The sequence below is a fragment of the Tamandua tetradactyla genome, chromosome 9 (assembly GCF_023851605.1).
Source record: "Tamandua tetradactyla isolate mTamTet1 chromosome 9, mTamTet1.pri, whole genome shotgun sequence".
NCBI classification, from domain to species: Eukaryota; Metazoa; Chordata; class Mammalia; order Pilosa; family Myrmecophagidae; genus Tamandua; species Tamandua tetradactyla.
Window position 1 is genome coordinate 19,886,937 of NC_135335.1, and position 21,355 is coordinate 19,908,291.

A 21,355-nucleotide genomic window follows, 5' to 3' on the forward strand; every position below is an offset into this window, starting at 1 on the left:
AAAAGGCTAAAAGAAAATGATGTACTTTTCTATAGACATACTTTCTAACACTAACATTCTGTTTCATTTTATTTACCTTTACTCTAACAGCAGCTATCTCAGATGCTTGTCTACCCTCAGGCAAAGAGATACTTCTTAAGGAGACAGGATTAAACGACAAGTATTAATCTTGAGTCTTTTCAAAGGAATGGCCCATGTGGGCAGCTGATGTGAGACTGAAAATAAAGAACCATCTAAAAGCAGGATACTCCTTGGCTCACATGTGCTAGAATGGACAAATGAACCCTAACACCTTCTACAGGGCATCATGCTAATTTTAAAACTGCTGGGGACCAGGATGCTACTAATACTCACTTGGGTGTCAGTAATGGCTGCAAGGCCACTTCCTCCGTCTCAGAGATACCAGGTGGGGCTTTTTGGCTGCTGTACGATATAGATCGGCCAAGGTATGGAGCAGTTGGGCCTGGTTCAGGGGACCCTAGTCCCCGGCCCCTTAGCCCATCCGGCTTGCCAAAACGGGGAGCAGCTGGGCGTCCCAGTGGAGTCTTGCCCAAAGGTGAGCGCTTCGAATCATCCGAGGAGGAGCTAGTACGAGGGGCATGGCCCGAACCTGGTGTTGACTGTATGCCTGAGTCCCCCAAGCCTGGTTCTTCCTCATGGCCTGGGAGTGGAGGTGACTGGCGCAGCAACTTCTCTCGTTCCTGGAGGGAGGCCACAATGTGGCGTGACAGATTGTCGTACCGAACTGGTGAGGGCTCTCGGTGTGGTGGGCCAGTTGGCACCAAACGTGGGTGCCTCTCAGCTTCCCGTTGCTGGGCCAGCCGGGCCGACAGGAAGGGAGAGGTGTAGCCTAAAGGTGGGTCTGGCTCAGGCCCTGTCTGCACTGATTCAAAATCAGGGCTGTCTGAAGGAGTGAGCAGACTGTCATAAGACAGGCTTCCATTGCGTGTCTGGTTAGCCAAGCTCTTATAGGAGGTGGAGGTTGTACCCTCTGAACGAATGGACTGCAACTGGCCCATCTCAAAGCCTGTGCCCTGGGCCGACTTGAGGCTAGAAGACCGTGAGCCACTAGATAGTGGATCGAAGTGAAAGCTTTTGCCAAAGGTGGGAGAACGGAAGCTCTCTGGCTCCAAACTGGGCTCTGAGCGGTAGCTGGGATGGCGGCTACTTTCTGCAATTGAGGTTGGCTCCTTCAAGCTGTCACCACGACTCAACTGAGAAAGAAAGCAAAGCAGGTTTAGTGCTTCTTTTGTGACAAATGCTAGACTCCAGCCCAAGGAGTCAGTCAAAAACAATATTTATTATGTGCTAGTAACCTTTTACATGCATTATTTTTTAACCCCTAAAGAAAATCTAAGAATTGGAAAAAATAATATCTCATTTTAGATACAGAAAATGAGGCTTAGAGAAGTAATTTGCTCATGGTTCCAGAATTAGGCTTTGACAATATCAGGTCAGACAATGTACAAAGTACTTTTATCTACTATGCTACATTCCCCCTCCCTTTGATGAAGGACACGATATCAAAGAGATTCAATTCTACAAACACCAACAATTACTAAAATGGCCTTGGTTTCCATCTCTTCCCTCCTGCCTTTTCCTTCCTGCAAACACCCTTTACCATGGAGCAGCTGATACATGTTACCAACCCTCTGCTTAGAGAATATTCAGTACCTTGGCACTGGAAGAATGAGGCATGGCGGCTGATGTACTGCTGCTACTGTAGCCTGGCCGATACTTGTACATTGTGGGGGTGGGGGGGCTGTCCTTGCCCAAGAGGCTGCTGTCTGCAAGAAAAAAGGCCCAGGGGGCACCACTTTACAAACTGTTCTCTTAACCTGGTTAGGGTTCCTTAAATTACAGGAGGAGGACATGATAGGAACAGATCATACCCATCAAAGTGCAGGGAGCTTGATGTTGCTAAAATCAAGACTAAAGGGTCATACCAGCCCAGAAGTCAGGATGGATAAATGCAGCAAGGTCCTACAATGTTCACTGCTCTTTCTAGGGATTAACTGATTTTGCCACAAAAGGCCAATTCACTGCCAAAAGCTTAGTGCATCCCCCTCTCTTCCAGCTGTCCAACAAAGTAACCAAAATACCACCTATCGGGATATTTTCAACCACAAACAGGACCTCCTAGCCCTTGGCCTGTTTGTCCTCTCTACAGTTCTCAACTAACCTCACTCCTGCCTCCTAGTTTTAGGATCTAACAGATCAAGGCAGCACTTACCCTCTGTGGTAGCTAGGCCAAGATGTGTTCGTAATCCTGTGTAGCGGCTCAGGTCCGGCTTAGGAGGAGGTGGAGGCTCAGCATCAGCAGACTGGCTCTCTGTTATTTCCAAGCTTCCTTTAGACTGGATAAATGGCAAAAGGGAAACTCAGATTCGGAGAACTGAGCCTTAGGGCAACTCATAATATTAAACTGGTATAAAACGTATTAGGTGTACAGTTATGTATTTCTAAATTGGGATTGGAAGACAAGAGACAATTTGGGGATAGTAATGGATAAAGAAAAGTTTTCAACAAGAGTTTAGTCCTGTCACTATTTGTTCATTTCAACAACTACCTATTGAACTCCTACCATATGCAAGTCACTATGTTAAGCCCTATGAAGATATAGAAATGAATAGGCTCAATTTCTACAACCAACAAATTTACAATCGAATGTTTTTCCAATTTTAACACAAATCAAAAAGTGATAGATACTATGCAAGAAATGTAAACTAAAAGCAAGTTTCCATTCCTTTGCCATGGGTGAGACTCCCCTAAGTTATCTAGTTTTTTTATTTTTTCGTTATCTGGCTTTAACTCCCTAAATTCCTCACCTTAGTTCTCCTCAGCTCTCCCTGGATGCCATTGTCCATGATCTTCACCGTTATCTGCCCATCTGACACTTCTGGTCGAAGGAACGGAGGTCGGATAACAATTGTCTTCTCTTTCTTTGGTCTCCCCAAATACCTTAAGTAAAGAGTGAGAGGACTTTCATTCATTCATTCCTTTTAATGTATCTATTGTTGCCTCCTATGTGTAAAGCATTTTTACAAATACAAGAAACAGTCCTAACAGGACAGTGGAAAGGTTGGTACTGGACTGATTTATCTGATTCCACGCAGAACTACAGGAAGACTAGGTCTTGGTGGGCAAAAACCTAGCTTAAGGGACTCTGGAGTCAACCTCATAATAACTGAAGATCAACTGAACTCACTGGGTCCACTAAAGGATGGACATGTCTCTCCCTTGCAGACACTGACAATTCTAAGATAGAGAACCTTTCTAAAGTTAGTTTCCCATCAGGCTTCCCATACACCAGAATAATCCCAAAGAAGACACAAGTTTCTGCCAATAATGAACATTAGATAAAAAGAGTAGCTGTAAATGTTCTAAAAAATGATCATGGTGATGAACAGACTACTATGTGATGATACTGTGAGCCACTGATTGTACACCATACACGAATGTTTGTATGTTAAGAATATGTTAAGAATATACATGTTTGTATGTTATTTTGGTTTGATAATACAAAATAAATTAAATTTAAAAAAAAAGACTGAAAGCACTCACTGAATGTCCAGCACAATAAATGAATAAACATACATAATGAGAAATAATCATGAAACTTTAGAACTAAAGATAAAGAGAAGAGTTTAAAACTTTTCAGAGCGAGGAGGAAAACAAGTAAACAAAAGAATCCAAAGCAACCCTGACTGTAACTACTTGTTGAAGAGTGCTTTGAAAACTTGCTTTTTTATTTCTTTGCTTTGTATATATGTTATACTATACAATAAAAAAATTAAAAAAAAAAAACTGTACCTGGGTGCTGGGGAACTGCAGAGTACACGGCTGACATTGTTACAGCAGCCATTGGTGAAAGGGTTCACACCTCCCCGGAATTTACCCGTAACCTACAAGGAGGGAAAAAGGACCAGATCTGTCAAATGACAGGAGCTTGATCTTCAAAGTCCAAAACAAATCAGTAACAAGTATCTACTGTGCATGTGCTATCTGCGGGATACAAAAATGAGTGAAACAGAATCCTGCCATCAAGGAACTTATACTTGTGATTCTGAGAATGACTCAGCATCCTCAGTTCAAATTCTAAGTCAACATCATATAGTTGTCTGATCCTAAACATCGTTTCTTCATGCAGAATGGTGATAAACAGCTCTTAGAGTATTGAAAAATAAGATAATATACATTTAGATCAGTTATTAAATGTACAAAACTAATTATCTTCCTATAAGCAGCACTGTAAGCTTCTTGAGGGCTAGCCCAGGTTTTATATTAGAACCTAAAGTATCCAGTGTAGCAGGCATTCAGTAAATGCTTGCTAACTAAGGAATGGCCTCTGTTCTCAGGCTTACACGAGGAACTTGGACTGTCTTCACGTTGACCGCTAATCTCTGCATCACCATAAAAAATATTCATGAAGTATCTACTTTGTGGAAGTGCTTTGCTATGCACCAGAGGGCTAAGAGACACATGCCCTGCTCTTCAGAGGTTTCCTGTCACTTCTCCCCATACCTGTTCATTGGTTGTGCGTCCCCTAGCCACCAGCACCACGTGAAATCCTGTGAGGCCAGCTACAGGGATGAAGAACAAGCCAGCCACACACATCACTGCCATTCTGAAGCCAAACAGTCAAGGAGGACAGAGCAGTATGATCTCACCTACTCCAGCCCCGGAGGTAACCATCTTCCTTTTGACCCTCACTTTCACAGAACTCAACTTTCCTCATTCCTTCCCTTCCAGTCCCACCACCCACAGGCCGTGAAGGATACGTGACAGCTGTGCGGACCCCTGAGAGTTCCTCCACGTGGTAGAGGACATAAAGGAGGCCAAAGCCAAATACACCCATAATGTGGGCTGTCAGGGAAAGGAGGAAGAGGAAGAAATAACGGTAGTTCCGGCGACCAATACAGTTGTTCACCCAGGGGCAGTGATGATCAAATTCCTAGGGGCAAAAAGAAACAGACTAAGGCATACCTGGACCACAGTACAAGATCACTTCTGTCAAGAAGAGGGACAAGAGTCAACGTAAGTTTTGCATTTAGTAATTTAGGATCATGTTCACCACTTAGTTGTAAAATTAATACAAAATAACAAAACATAGGCTTATACAGTTTATCTAGCTCTATCAACCTCCTATTAGGAAAACTTTCCACAGATTGGTCAAAGGCCAACGCCAAATCACAAAGCTTTAGCCTATGAGACCAAGGAACTCTAAAAGGAACAAATATTAGAGCTTTGCAAAAACATCAAGATTCATGACAAAAGAGGCTTGAAAGGAAAATCTAGGAGGCAACTGCTCATAGCAAAGTAAGAATGGTTTGGAAGAAAGGACTAAAAATAAAACACCAGAGGACACAGAGGGACAGGCAGGAAGAGAACAGAACTGTAGAACTTGAATGCAACAGCATGATGTAGAAGCAAGGGATAACACAAAGCAAGGACAAATATAACCAAAAGGATGAGCCAGGGGACAGAAAGCTAGAGCTATGTATCTTGGTGTTGGGAAAGCCTATGTTCAGTTGCAGTCTAAACTTCTCTCCTGTAATAAAAAATCATTCGTTCATGCTCTGCTTCTTAAATGTCATTGCTAGCCATTTTGACAAAGCTAGAATAAGTAGCCCCGGTAGCTAGCCACGACTAGATTTCATCCAAAACCAAGAAGTTCCATTATCCAAGTCTTCATTTATGGGCAAGAAGAAAAGTCAGGTAAAGAATCAAGACTTACCCCACTCAGGGTTCTTACCTCCACACAATTGTCACAGACACTGCAATGCGAACATCGAGGAGGACGGTAAAAGCGGCAGGTGGCACACCATTTCATGCGCACCTGGATGCCCTTAATCTCCACTGTTTTGTAAAGCGGGGCACGGAAGTCATCTTCCTTGTCCTCATCCTCCTCAGCTGTACAGAGGAAAAGTCTGTTAAAAAATGACTGTGCCAGGACACAGTCACTTAGACACTTAGAGATAGGATGATGTTTAAAATAGGGCCTCTGCCTTCAAGGAATTCACAGACTAATGGGTGAGAAAGACTAGGAACTAGTAACAGTCACACTCTAAGATCAGCTCTGTATGCAGCACTAATGGAATTATAGATGAGAAAGCAAATTATTATGTATTAGGAAGTGAAATTCAAATGAAAGTGTCTCAGAGGAGGTGGCTCTGATATGGGTATGCTGATATTCTGTGGCTACATATTATGAATATATTTCAAGAGAAAGGGATAATTAACATATCAAAGTACACAGACGGCCTAATAGTTCAATGTCTACACGTCTATGACTGAACTAAAGCAATCCAAGAGAGGAATATCAATTTTTTTTCATACACAAATCCCTTGCCCAAAAAGTCTATGCTATTAATTCCTCATATTTTTCAGTACTGTCTGTTGCTCAAGCCATTGTCTTTACCCAAATTCCCTTTCTCCCACTTTTCATCTCTCAGAAACCTACCTCCCACTTCAAAACTTAAAGGACACTATTTGCCTTCTCATCTATAGCAAGCAATTTTTAATATTAATAATCTTAAAAATACACTGTAGGTGGGAAAATTAAATAATGATGTGGCCATCAAAATGTGTTTTCAAACCATACACATATACTACAGAAATGTTATAAATATAAAATATACATTAAAAACTATTCAAAATACCAGAAGGAAGTGTGCCATAATATGAGTAATTATGTCTGGGATGTAAAATTATAGGTGATACTTATCTTTTTTTTATACTTTCTACATAATGAATATAACTTTTTAAAGCAAGGACTTTTTTTTTTTTTTCAAATTGCCCCCAAATGACCAAGATAGTGCCTCCATTCAGATCACTAAAATATCTGATGAAAGAACATTAAGGGCTCATTATGAAAACCCTCCTTGCTATAGGGACTCTAAATTCCTTCCCCTAACCTAATCTTTGAAACCCAAATCACAGATGTAGCAATGATGCAAGCTGGAGAGATTATATGGAATAGCCCTGTTCTTCCCTACAGAATGAATTCTAGGAAAATCTCATCTCATCAAAGTTGCTACCACAATCCTCCCTATCTCACTCTTACAAGATGACCTCACATTTGAGAGAAAATTAAATGACATCAAGAACAACCTCCCTCAATTTCTCTTCTTTCTACCCCTTACTAATGATAGTTCTTATTCTCACCTCCTACCCCAGAAAGAGCCTACTCTATAAGCATAACCCTTCCAACAGGCACTGGAAGCACCTCCTCTCCCTAAAAGTTCATTCTTCAATTATCCTTTCTTCAATTTCAGCATCACTCTCTCTAGATCCATCTCCTCATGCTACAAACATGCTAAAGTTTTCTATATCCTGCTCTGAAAAACCTCCTCCCTCTTCCACAAGAAATTCTATCTCCTATCTCCTGACTTCCTTGCTTAATTTCTTAAAAGAGTAATTCAGTACTCATTGACTTGTCTTCATTTCCCATTCACTGCCCTAAAATATTTCATCTTAGTACTTTAGCTGAATCTTTCTATCATACATACATAAATACACTATTATAACTATTCTTGCTAAGAGCACTAATTTCTTAATTACCAAAACAAAGGACAATTTTGAGTTTCCATACTATTGGATCTCTCTAAATTCTGATACTGCCAACCATCAGCTACTTCATGAATTATGCTTCTTTTTAATTCCTACTTTTTCCATTTTCTCCTCCTCCTCCTCCTAACCTTTCTTGCTCAATCCCTTTCCAATGGCCATCCTTCTCCTCTGTTCATTTTATTAAAATATCAGCTCTGGTCAGGTCTGACCTTAGTTTTTTCCTAATCTTATTCTATATTCTACCTCTAGATAATCTCTGTCCTGTTGCTTCAAATACCGTATGACTGAAGACTCCTAAATCAAAATCTGCTCACTGGGATGACCCATAGGTATCTTTAAAATGCCTAAGACTGCTCCCTTTATTTTCCCTCCAAACTTGTCCCACATTCCATTAACTTATATCTTGGTTTATAAAACTGAGCACATTACTTATGTCCCAAGTTAGGAACCTTAGAGCTACCCTAGAGAACAACTTCACCCACCCTCTTTCCCCAATGAGCAATTAGTCATGAAAAGTTCTGTTGAGTCTACTTCTGAAATACCTGTAAATCTAGGCTTGAATCCAAGTTCTCATCTGGTTTGCATTACTGTAATAGCATCCCGAAAGGAAGCACTGTTACAAGAATTATTTTTGTAAAGGAAAACAGAATTCCCACATTTAAGACATGCTACTCCAAAGAAAAAGTATTATCTATTTAATTTAGCATATAGCTAACTTCACAACCTGGCTCCAGGTCAATTTCCTGCCCTTTCTGGCCCCACCATGCACTATATATCCTCCAACCCCACTGAGTTCACCATTTCATGTCTAAAAGCTTCTGTCTAGGCTGCTTCCTCTTCCTAGATTGCCTTTCCTTCCATCTTCTCTACTCAGTAAAGTCTTTCCCACCTATCTTTAGAAGCATTTCCCCAGTTTACATGGGCAAACATAAATGTCCTTTTTCTGTTTTCATAAAGCCTTGCTCAGGCCTCCATTACAGTTTGTATCAAACTGTTTTAACTGTCCAGTTCATCTTTAATATTACTGCACCCAGCAATATCACCCAGCCATATGCTCTAAAAATATTTCTGCTGAACAAGTAACTAAAACTCAGAGTTGACCCAAGTGAAGAATCACATGTTTAAAAGTCATGATAGATTTCCTAAAAACCTTGACCTTATTTTCATCATTATACAATAAAAGTACCCTATAATTCCAGGATGCCTAAGGCCCAAGATCAACTATGTATGCCCAAATCACTATTTCTCAAAGGCAGAAAGGCACTTCTAAGAGTGAAGATCTTACCTCGAGGGAAGATGCCTGGGTCCATGAAGGTGGCCATGCTGAAGTTGGCCAGCACAAAAAGAAAAACAATTGCATTGTAGATGGGCACTGCAGGTGACACAGAGAGGCTTAGTCCTGGACACCTGCACAGATAATAAAGAAAATGAGGGTCTGTCACTAACACTTTGAACACCAAACATACTCACAAAAACCTATAATGACTCAGAAAGAGAGAAATGCATAACTTTATGTGGGAGACTGAGAGCTATAGCAAATAAGGCTTATAGTTCCTTCCTATGTCTTTTCACAAGAGTCTTTAATCAGGATTCTCCATTTTATTCAGCCTCTATACCTATATATAAATCTTCTGTGATGTATCTTTGCTTATCTTTAGTCTTTATTCTTCCCACCAAAAGCTTATCTTTATTCTTCCCACCAAGGGGATCTAGTTTTCCATAGCACAGCTGTTTTTAGATGAAGATATAAGACTCAGAGATCCTCTCCTACCTTAACCCCTTGCACTAAGGTCTGTGTTCCTCAGATTCATTTCTTCCCTACAAGTTTTGGAATCTGTTCTTATCTTTTCTCTAAACAAACATAAAAAGTAGGAACAGACTATGTAACTGACATTTGCCACAGTCCTGCGTCTGCAGCTGTCTGAGGCTTCTGGATCCCAGCCATGTCCCACTGACCTACACCTTGGCCCAAAGCATGGGATACCACCTGCTTCTCTGGCTCTCCTCCCCCTTTCCAAGCTGAGTTTGAACCACTCTCAACTGCCTAAAGTTTCTTCACTGCGTCAGATATGCCGAAGAGTATTATTCAACTACAAGCTACTCCTCAGGCGGGAGGGAGGGGTGGGTAGGTATGGAGACAACAGAAAAGGATGGTTATCAAGACACGGAACTAGACCCCCTGAGGTATAAAAATAAAGCAGAGGAGTGGAGGAGGAGAAAAAAGAGGATAGTGAACCAAAAAAAGCCCTAAGTCCTATTGTAAAAAGAAACTGGCCAAATATGTCAAGTATTCCACAGGGTTCAAATTTTTAAAAAAAGAGTATGCTAGTCTAGGGGTAAAGCCAATTTCTTTCAGGGATATGAGTCTTAAGTAGAAAGCTCTCAGGACCTCTTCCCTTCTCTGTTGATTTCCTGGAAGTTGGAAGTTTCAGAAGAATATCTGATATGCTGCTTGCTTTGTCAGTAGTATCAAACCCCCCTCGCCATCTCAGCTCAGGGAGAACTTTCCCTTATAAGACAATAGCAAAGCTTAATCTGCTTTGCAGATGAGAACTTAAATCTCCAGAATTAGGACAGTATCTATCCTTGTCTTCTTTATCTGGACCAATTAGAAGGAAAGGAAGAAGGAACTAGGAGAACAAAACAGAGTATGATTCTGGTGGATTAATCCATAGTGATGCTGGATTCTGTCAAGAAAGGTGATGTGTCCCTATGAGAATAAAAGCACAGCCCCGAACAGTGGTTCAGGACATTTTGGAGAAACTGAGTTCTTTAATGAGACATAAATAAATCAACAGTAAAAGACGAAACCAATTCTCACAAAACATCTCTCAAGTTTTTGCTACCACCATCTATTTATTCAAATTCCATTCAGCCATTCATTAAAAAAAAAGAAAAGAAACTATTATGTGCTAAGCTTTTCAGATAGTAAATATCATTTAACTTTTTCCTTCTCTTCAGTCAGTATGTAACTAAGGGACAAAATAATGAAGCTGGAGTGAGGGTACTGATATCAAGGACAAAAGAGGCCTTCAGTCACAATTCTAGGTTATCACCAAATAAAGTCTCCTATGGAAGCCTCTTCCTCTCAGGAAATTTGGGTTCAGAAATCTCAGAAACTTTGGCAGGGCTTGGGGTGGAATACAAGAAAGAAGGAAGAGACCCTGCACTGCTCCACCCCAAAGCCTGACCTCCTAGTTTCCTTTGGAGGGAGGGAGAGAAACTGAAAACCAGTCATCCAAGTACTAGCCCCTCCCTAGTACTTAGTTGTCACTTTAATTTCTGCCTGAGAAAGAGAAGAAAGGGTGACTCATTTGACTACTCCTGCCTAGGAAGATAATTACAAGGGAAAAAGAAATTAAATCCTTAGAACACTGAAGTGTCCATGATTTAAAAGTCTCATTTCTAGAACTGGTCACTTTGGCTACTTGCACTTCTGAAGAAGAAAAGCAAGGGTATCCTCCATTCCTGAAGGAAACTAAGGTTCTGGAATAGCTGATAAGTAAGAATGAATGACAGCCTTGTCAGAGGCCCAGGTGTCAATTTTTCTGACCCCATTCCTCAGTTTTCTCATTTCTAAACAAAGCAACTCACGTACTTTCTCGGGTATCCTGCCAATCCCCCTGGATGATGAACTTTACCCCTACAACCTTCTTCATATCAATCCATCTCAGTTGAACTATGTAATCCTAGAGTTGAGTTCTAATACCTGTTGCCAAAATAAACCCTGCTCCCAGAATGGCAGAATCTAGAAATGATGCAAACAACTCAACTCTATCCAGCCAGTATTTGCTTCTAGATTCAAATCATGTATCCATCCCTTTCAATCTAACACTCTGGCCGATGGAACACCCCACTAAAGAAAGGTATGAGTGAGCAGAGCCTGTTTCTACTACATCACATATTCTGTTTGGTTTGAGGATAGGTTTTCCATTGCTATAGTACCTTGCCAGATTCCTAGGTGACCACTCCAAGTGGCATGTCTGAATTTGTTACCTCTGATGGAAGGAAATGTGGCCTGAGCTGAGGAGAGGAGTTGTTGGGGCTCGTTCTCAGCCTATTTCAATAATCACAGAACTCTAGAAGCCTAGGGAGTGGCCGCAGCCCAAAAGGCTGGGTGACTCATTGATGGGACTCCCAGACCTATACCATCCTAGGAAAAACAGGTTCTTCTGCCCAAACCATACAACACTCCCATTTTCAAGGCCAAAAAAAAAAAAAAAATTGTGAGAGTGGGTTTCAATATACACACCCCTGAAAACCTGTTTCTTAGCCCTCCCTAATACTTCCTCTTACAAAAGATTGTTAAGTTCCTGGAAAGAAAAGCAAAGTTGGAGTCAAGATGCTTTGGATTTTATCCTGTCTCAATCAATGCCTTGCTATGTAGTCTTTCTTACATATTCCACAGGAAATTTTCCAAGCTTATGTTACTTCAGCTATATAATACAGACGAGAATGGAAACAAAAGAGTCTGGAATTCTTTTTAAACCTGCTAGCTCAATACTGAACACTCACTGGATGGAAGACACAAGAAAATATTATTAACTGCCACCATCATCAACTGTCATCCAGCTCCATAGTTCCACTTCTGCAATCAAGGATACTAGGGATTCAAGGACCCTTAAAACACAAGCACTAGCCTCCTAAAGAATAGATCTATGCAGTCCATCCGTGCCTAGCACATCATCTGAACATGACTATTGTTCCTGGTGGATGAGAAAAGACTGGAATGATTATCCTACATCCTGCCCTTAGGGAGCCTCATTTAGGACAGTGCTGTCCACTGCCTTCCTCAAGAATCCATGGGAAAACAATTTCTCCCCTTATAGGTGTGTAAGTTTCTTTTAAAACACCTGCTGATTCATGTTGCCACTGTACCCAGGTTTTCAAGCAGCTGCGTGCTAGATGAAGAACCTTGGCATTTATTCCTAGATGAGAAAACAAGGTGGGATAGAAAAGGAACAACAGTGTACTACTCAATCAATGCCCTTATCACAAGGTTATTCCCACTCAAAACAAGGTGCTAAGCACCTCTGGGGTCATTTAAATAAATAAAAAAAAGGACCAGAGGGAGATCCATTACCCAGTTCTCTTTGGGTAAAATGGCTAGGAAGGGCCAGAGGCAGAAACTGAAAGGAAGAAAAGACACTAGAAAGACCATCATGGATTTTTAGACTTCTTTGTTGTCTGTAGATTTTAATTCTTCCTTTAGAGGGTATCAATCACCTGAAGCAGAGATTTTACCTTCATCCTCTCCCTACCAACTTTAGAAATGGAGAAAATGAGACACTGGCTTACTTAATTGACTGAAACTAGAGGAGAAAATTCAGTGATACCAAATGATGTTGCCAGAAACCCTAAGGTCTTAGGGACGTGTCATCCTCTTCCCCCAACCCCCAGGATGACAAAGAGAAAACACCAAGTGTGGCTGGGCCTCTATCCTGCCTCACTTGAACCAGAATAGCCCTATGTTTTATACACTGGGATTCCACACAAGACTTTATTAGGAAAAATGGTCACAATGCTTAAATAAACTATTCTAGTTCAACTTCCTCATTATACAGAGGAAGAAACTAAGGCTCAGGCAGTAAACAGACTTGACCAAAATCAGTCTCCTGAAACCCAAATAGTGCTTATCCCACTTACCTAGCATTACACCCTTGCCAATCACAAAAGGAGACTAAAATTAGATGAGGATCCAGGCATGTTATCTTAAACCCAGTCTAGTACTTAAGTAGAAGGGGAAAGGTTACTTTAGAGATACTATCCTTCCCAAACTGTGAAAAGGAAAGGGAATTAAGACAGGATCCTAGATAACATAACTGCTTAGTTTCAGTACTGGACAAACGCAATCAGAGATGAGGGGTTTTGGTGGAAGGCTCCAAGTGTTCTAGCCAAGTTTCTCTGGGACAGAAGATCATCATTTCTTTCATGACCAAACCCAACCGATAATTTCTGCTCATAGCTTTCCTTACTCGACAAAGAAACATGTAGGGAAAATTGTTTGTAATTATCTGAAGCCTACATGCCTCCACTAATTATGTCTGCCAGCTGAAAGGGACTCTACCTCCTACTCCCAGTCCTCTAGGTCTCAAAGTAATTTTCACCTGAGGCTTATACTGATTTAAGAGCAGCCAGCTGTAGCCTAGTGAAGAGAATTAGAGGTTGACAGAGTAGTTATGACTTAAGGCCCTAAACAGGAGCTTATTTGAAGAGCTTTCCTCTTTCCTCACCATTTGAAATCCTGCATTCTTTTTTTAGGTTGTGTATAGTTTCAAACAGGGGGGTCTTCAAGGAATTGAATTTCAAAAGAGAAAGATCCCCGGAGAACAGTTTTTAAGAAAAGTGGTGCCTCAGCCCAGAGATATGGAGGAAAACACTATGGTTAGATGGAGGAAGAGATGAGAATTTCAGAAGGAAAAAGAGGTAGGTGAGATAAACAGAGAACTTGTATCTCCAAAGTGGGGCAGGAAAGACCTTAAAAGGAAAAAGGGAACCTAATGTCAGGGACAACTCTAACTAATGATTTAAGGCTCTTCTAACTTTAGATTAGAGGCAATAATTCTTGGCTAAATACTAGAGAGTCCAAAATCCTTTTGCTTGGGGCAGAGAGACCATGGAATGAGGAGAGCCCCTACTTAACTGGCACCAAGGATTGGGAAAGTAGGTTAAACAGCTTCAACTAACAGTTGAGAAAATGCCTACGTTAGGACAACTCTTTGTGAGCAGACTGGTATAACCAGCCAAGCACTTCAATGTTTAGAGATTACCAAGTCAAGAACAAGGATTCTGCTTGCCAGATCACAAGAATAGATGAGCTGAGAAACCATTTAAGTCCCTGAATTTTCTACCTTCTCTGAAAGCTGTTGAAGGAAAACAGACCCTCCCTAACTATGCAGATCAAGTTTTAGGTGTCAAATTCGTTTTATACACACACCTCCTAACACACCATCACAACTGCTAAAGGATACTAAGATCTGGTGCAAATGTCCCTTGGTTAAAAGCTTGATTCTACTTAACTGGCCATAATAGCAGAAATCAAAACAAGTTCTGACACAGAAGACTTGCCCCTCTTTATTGGTGGTCAAGGCTTGGAGGTGGACAGAACAGTGACTATGATGAGTTTAAACAACAGAAAAAGAATATGCAGAAAATAGAAGCCACATGGAAGAGTAGGGCTGTCTCTAGTCTCTTGAGGGATTCAGCAGGTATGCGCAGGCTGGAGAGTTAGGGGCCCACAAATCTATGATTTCTACAAGGGATTCATTCTCTCTGGAATACACTGCTATTAATTCTTTCATTTTTTTGATCAAGTGTCCAAATTTAAAAAATTCCTTTTAGCATCTGAAATGCAATTTTTAGAGTTTTCCTTTGCTCCTATCTCAGACTTAATTTTTGTTCTATATCTCTCCCCATAACACTATTAACTCCCCACTTTAGCTATTCCTGTTTCATTTATACTTCAGTGAGTACAAACTGTTTATTACTGTCCTTTTCCCAGTAATCCCACATTGCAGTGAAGAGCAACTCAGGCCTGAGCATGAACCATGGTAAGGTGGGTTCCATGAAGACCTAGCATGCTCTCATCACTCCAAGAGCTGCAACTAGAGCACTAACTCAATGACTGACCAGTATAAGGCTCAGAGACCAGGTACATGTTAATTTATAAATATATAATATAAAAATTCTGGATGCTTGCCAGGTGGCTGACAGCTAACACTGGGGAAAAGGGAAAGGGTAAATTAATCAGTCTCTTCCAGTAACAAACAGATGAACTAAACTCTGAAGATCCTAAATGAGAATGATACCGATCCTAAGTGGGAAATCTTCCAAATACCAATGGCCTTTTCCAATAGGACAAGGAATGGAGAAGTATTGCAACTTCCTTCAGCAGGAACGAATATAAAGGGACTCTTCTAGGACTCTCTTCCTAGATAAAAGGCCCTTTTCCAGTGGCCTTTAAGCCTTTACTTCTCCAGGCTTCAGCTCTCCAGTATAGAGAAAACTGAGCAATACTAAATTAACAACTACAAAAACCAAATGTCTAATTAGTATACCTTATTTAGCAACGCTAAAATTCTCTAGTACTCTCAGTTCCCACAATTTCAAACCTAAGCTTCCAACATACTGAGGAAAAGCCATTACCATCTGGAAAACCTTTAGTCTAGTTTAGTTCTCTTTCTCTTATAGCAGTGACTGCTCAAGCTACTTCTTAAGCCTCTCTAGTGGTTTCTTCCTCCTAGTTTAGGGTCATTTAATGACGGAGCTGCATCAGAAAACATGAAAATACCTATGATTCCAAAGGAAGAAAGAGAGGAAAAGGTAGAGGATTCTATGGAGTTAGAAATTTACAACAAGGTTGAGAGAGGATAGGGTTTTTTCCTCATTTTTCTTACCATGTCTCTGGGATTTAGATTTACCTATGTCAGAATCAAGCACTGTCAATCACTTGGCTTTGCAAGGTGACTTGCAAAACTCAAGAGAAAGCATACCCTCTTCCCTCCCACAGAGTACTCCCCAAGTACCACTAGGAGAAAACTCACGTAAAGGCAAAGAAGAGTGTTGTAGCTCCCACTAAGAAGATGGCGGCTGCTGAGACCGGGACATATTTGCTGGGTTTGAATCTCTTTCCAGACTCTGCGGGCATGTTGGAGCTCTGATGGGAGATCTACCCTGCCGCATAGCCCAGACCCACACAGTGGCAGAACAGACAAGAAAATGGGATGAAGGAAGCAACAGAGAGAAAACTACAGAAGGGAGCCAGGGAAATAAAAAACATAAAATTATCACCCTTCCCCCTCCCAAATAAAACCAAAGGTTAAAAGATTTCAAATAAAGGAAAACATATGGGAGGGGGAAAGGTGATTCCAAATGATGAATAACTACCTCCCCCACAACAAGGCAAAAGGGGAGATTAAGAAACACAACATATACAGTTTAAAAATTGTACAGAAACAGTAGGCTGCTGTACATATACAAATGGTGGCAGGTAGATAACATGGCAGCCAGACAGACCAAGGAATAGGTCATGAACAGAGGCAGGCCTTCAGAAGGAAACAAGGGGAGAATAACAGAGTAAAGAAGAAATTTCAGGGAAGAAAAGATCGGGCACAACTAACACACTTCCACAAAATGTGAGCTACACCTGAAGTAGGTGTGCCCTGTGTTTCTATTTTAATCCAAGAAGGAACCTCGAGTCCCTTCCACCTCTAAAGAGGAGCTGTTTTTACTGCAGTCCTTGTTCCTTTTAGGCAGTCTCCTCAATGCCACCTCTCCCACACCTTGACTTCACCAGGGCTTGAAGTCTGGTAATAGTGGTTTACTTTTATTTCTTCCTTTCTTGATGGTTAAAGCTGGGTACTAGGTGATAAAAGGTTTTGTTGTAAATCCCTTTTTTTGAAGGGGTTGGAAAACACACAGAGAGAGAGAGAACAAGCTTGTCTGTCTTCAATCTCTTCTTGTACTCCTTAAGTCCTTTAAGTGCTCCGTTTCTTAAAGAATTCATGCAAAATGAAAGGGAAACTTAAAATTCCCGAAGCCATATTCTTCCCAACAAGCAGAAGCTGAAGAAATCACTAGATGACACTTTGAAAGGTTACTGTGGATAAACGCAAAGTTCAAAGATGTCTCTATTTCCAGGTTAGTCAAGGTCTCTGATCTTTTCTCTTCAATCTTGAGCCTTCTGGATACAGAGTTCAACTGGGTCACGGTTCCTCACCTAGAGAAAACAAATATCTTTATCAGACAAATTCTGAGAGCCCTTCCTAAGAACACCACGGCTAAAATCCCACAGGCTGCTCTGTTAAAAAGTGTCCTCTGAAAGATTATTTTTCACTTCACTCACAGGTATGTGGGAAAGGTCTCTGAAGTGGGAGGAAAAGGGATTCAGAATTCTTTGCTCTTCTAAATGCTGTTCAGATTGGAGGGAGAACATGGCTTCACCTATCCTAAAGTCATCAAAACACTAGAAGTCACATTAGGTCTTGCAAGAGGCCCATCTCACCTGCCACAAATAGGCAGTAACGAATACCAAAACTGTCAAAATCTAAAAACAAACACGGGCATGGCAGTGAAGGGTAGTCCTAGGAAAGAGATTTCTCTGCGGACAAAGAGAATATTTATTGCTACAGTGAATAAAGGAAAAAGTAACTTCAAAATTAGGACAGCAAATCTCATTTCCTGTCACTCTCTCTTTTAGTCCTCTATGCTTTTGAATTACAACCTTAAGAGCCAGAAGCTGAATTTTTGGGTGGGAAATGTTCTTGCACTGAACAAGTGAAATGTCTTCCATGAGAAACTTAGTGTACCATAGGGATTGGTCCTTTTCCTCCCAAATCAAGAACTTTTTCTTCCTCCATCAGCCTATTAAGACATAAAATGTGCCCCGCCTATTCTAATATGATTAAGAATAACAATTATGTCTGTTGATAGTAGCAAAATAACACCAGCACTTTGAATTTTATAGGATGCTTTTCATCTAATGATCTCAAAGTACTTTACTCACATTATCTGGTGACACAATACCTTATCCCGATCTAAAATTGAAGGCTAGAAAATGCCTGAGGCCAATTTCACTGAACCACTAGAGCAATCAGAATCAGAACTCAGGAACTCACAAGTCCTCTGCTGACACAAGCTTTTCTCTACTATTTCTTATCCACTATGCTCTCTGCCCAATGATAATAACCTGGAATCTACAGACGAAAGTTTTACTTACGTTAGAACTTAGAAAGAAAGCAGTTCTAGTTTCTAGCTGCCTACTATTTCCCTTTAATACCAAAGGCAGAGATTAAAAATATCAACAGATTTGGAAGTAAATTACAAATATGCCCTGGAATTTATCACTTCTGGTCTGGAAAGGAAAAGACTCCTTTTTTCTAGATTCATCATCTCTCTCTTTAAAACAAACAGGGTTTTAGAAGGCTAAACAGTAATATTAGAAGGGAGTGATTATCCAGAAATTAACAGTTAAGAAATCGTTACAGTCATAAAAAAAAGATAAATCCTTTGTAGCCCCGGATTTTATAATTAATTCTCAAGTTTCCTATAGGAGTTAAACCCAAACCCTCTGAATTTAGGCTCAAGTAACTTTGATAATAAGCAAATTCTTGGTTTGCAGACAGTACTATTAAAGCAAATTTCTTCCTCAAAGACCCTAAAATTAGAAAAGATGGAAAACTACACTACTTAAATTTTTTTCTAGAGTAGAATATCATTTAGACACCATATATCATTTCCGTTACATTTTCTAGAGGAAAAAAGGCCACGTGCGACCCTGACACAATAATGCAGGGTCATGAGAGGCTATGCAATTTGGGGAGTACAATACTGGGGTATAAAAGAGATCAATATCTGAGCTATCTGGGGGATATACATCAGAAGGGACAGGATAAAACCCAAGAATTCATTGGGTAAAACAACACTCCAAGTCTCAGATGGAGTATTTGCTGCTCAAAGTAGGGATGCAACCAGAAAGGTGTGTGTGGTTCACTGGAGCCAGCAGTTTGCATCCATACCACTATGAGAAAGATGTATAAGACTATGTATGATATATTCAGGCACAGAGTATACAATGGAAATGTGTATATAGAAGTAAAAAAAAAAAAACGCAGAACACAGATACGTGGTTTGAAGGCTAAAAGTAAAACTATAGGAACACATTTGAGATCTGAGTGTAAACTACCAATGAAGTGAAAATTATACATGCAATGGAAATAACGGAAGCGGGTGAATGTCAGTACAAGTATTATCTTTTCAAATAAAGTGGTGTAATAGTAAATAAATATACTGACTTGAGGTACAATGGAACAATCCATATAGTAAGATACTGGAGGAAAAGCCGAGTAGAAGCTTTAATACAGCAAGGATGTCATCACTGTTGTTTTTGCTACCTTTGCGAGGTAGCAAAGTACGTGACAATGTAAATCTTGTAAACATTAGGTAGCTTTTACAGAATGGGTTATAATGACCATTCTGCAGAGATTTTGTGCAAGACAGAGGGATACTGGGATAAAAGCTGAGGATGTAAATGGACGATTAACCTAAACAAGACGGCATAAGTCAGGAAGTGAGAAATCCGAGGCTGAAAACTCTCGCCTAGAGTTTTAATATCTCATCCCACACCTCCCTTCAGAACTTTTAAGTCACTTCTCATTTCGACGCCTTCCTTCGGCCAACTGGGTAACACACTTTCCACCACCCTGCCCCCAAAACAGATTCCTATAAATAAAACACTGGCACACACATTCTGAGGTCCACATGTAAAAAAGCACAAAGTACTAAAAGAATGGAGCGCCCGGCTGCTGGGGCTGAGGAACGGCAGGAACTGGGGGGGAGAGAACAGGTAACAGGATGAGACCTGAGCCAAAATTTAAGTCTCAGCTGAGGGAGGCTAGGGACTCAAACCGCAGAGACGTAAAAGAGGAACAGCACCCAGTGCTCACCCTGGAATCGGGGCAAGAAGGACCACAGCACGGAGGAGAGCCGGCGGCCGCCGAGCCCGACCAGACAATCCACCGCGGCAGGGCCCACGGGGGCTGCGGGAGCCGGCTGAGGGAAGGCAGAGGCCGGGGCACAAGGCCGGGGGCGGAAGGGGCGGCGGCTGGACGCCAGGCGCGAAGGAACGAGAACCCCCAAGCTAGGACCGGGGGAACCGACAGCCGTGGATCCCGGGCCTCTCCTCGTTGTCCGTTTCCGGGGCCCAAGGGTCCCGACACGGTTGGACGAGCCGGCCCGAAGGAGGGAAGGGCCTCAACCCCTCCCCCTCCTCAATCCCCCTTTCCTAGAGGTCACTCTCCCCTCACACCTCACTGGCTCGACACTTCCGGTTCCGCAGGGGCTGGTGTCCCTGGTACTCACCCCCGGCGCAGCGCCCGTCACCACCGCCGCCGCCGTCGTCGTCGTTGTCGCCGCCGCCTCCCGGCAGTGCAGTCCGGCCTCTGAGAGGCAGCGCGCGGCCCCCGCACGCTCCACGCCCGCCCTGCTCCCGCGCGCTCCCGCCTGCGCGCGACCGTTGCCCTCAGTGCCGGGTCTCTGGCCCTCCTAGCATTCTCATTGGCTCCCTTGTCCGGGCGCGCGCGACGTCTCGCGCAGGGCACGTTTTTCTCATTCATGCGGCTCGCGCCGCCGCGGCCGCCCCCGCTCACTCCCTCATTCACCCGTAGCCCCCACCCGGACTCCGCTCTGGGGCGTGCTCGCGAACCCGGGCAACCGCGGCGATCTCGCAGTCTGATTGGCTGCGGTATCACAGCGCACTGATCGGGCTTGCGCACTGATTGGCTGTAGGAGCACGTAGGCACGCGAGAAAATGAGAACGCGCGCGCACTACCGTCGGCTTGCGCAAACGACTCGGAGAAGAGGGTTGGTGAACTGCTGGGAGGGGTGGTCGGGCCCTTTCCTGCGTCCTATTTCCTATTTCTACTGTATCTAGCCCAAAAATCTATGACGTAAAAACTATGTCTATGTTTTAGAAGTATACTCAAAGCAAGCAGCTGCCCTGTCTCAAATTCACCAACCTTCTCCGAGTAAGTCTGGTACAGTCCAGACGGGCGTCTGGTATGACCAATCAGCAATAGGTCCTCCCTGCTTCGGCGTCCTCACGCATTGGTCAGCTGTGTAGCGACTAAATAGCCACCCCCACTCCCCCCCCCTTTTTTTTTTGATGGCGAACTCTTTATTTAAACAATCGTGATCACAAGGCCTCAATCCGCCGAATTTCCTGGTATTGGCGGAATCCCAGGATAATAGAATGGAATGGGCTGGGCTGGTCTTGTGGCCCTTACGG

The 21,355-nt window shown here is 42.1% G+C and overlaps 1 protein-coding gene across 1 annotated transcript in view; it reads right to left on the reverse strand.

Annotated features, from left to right (window-relative positions):
- ZDHHC5 (zDHHC palmitoyltransferase 5) overlaps positions 1–20,561 on the reverse strand; it is a 21,939-nt gene extending 1,378 nt beyond the window's left edge. The window contains exons 1-11 of the mRNA XM_077116207.1: positions 20,431–20,561; positions 16,116–17,290; positions 8,858–8,979; positions 5,756–5,913; positions 4,782–4,954; positions 4,525–4,627; positions 3,814–3,905; positions 2,829–2,961; positions 2,234–2,357; positions 1,675–1,787; positions 355–1,214 (exon numbers count right to left, since the gene is read on the reverse strand). Of these exons, the coding sequence (XP_076972322.1) occupies positions 355–1,214; positions 1,675–1,787; positions 2,234–2,357; positions 2,829–2,961; positions 3,814–3,905; positions 4,525–4,627; positions 4,782–4,954; positions 5,756–5,913; positions 8,858–8,979; positions 16,116–16,219 (1,982 nt within the window). The 5' untranslated portion in view covers positions 16,220–17,290; positions 20,431–20,561. The remainder of the gene's footprint in view (positions 1–354; positions 1,215–1,674; positions 1,788–2,233; positions 2,358–2,828; positions 2,962–3,813; positions 3,906–4,524; positions 4,628–4,781; positions 4,955–5,755; positions 5,914–8,857; positions 8,980–16,115; positions 17,291–20,430) is intronic.
- Positions 20,562–21,355: the final 794 nt, after the last annotated feature.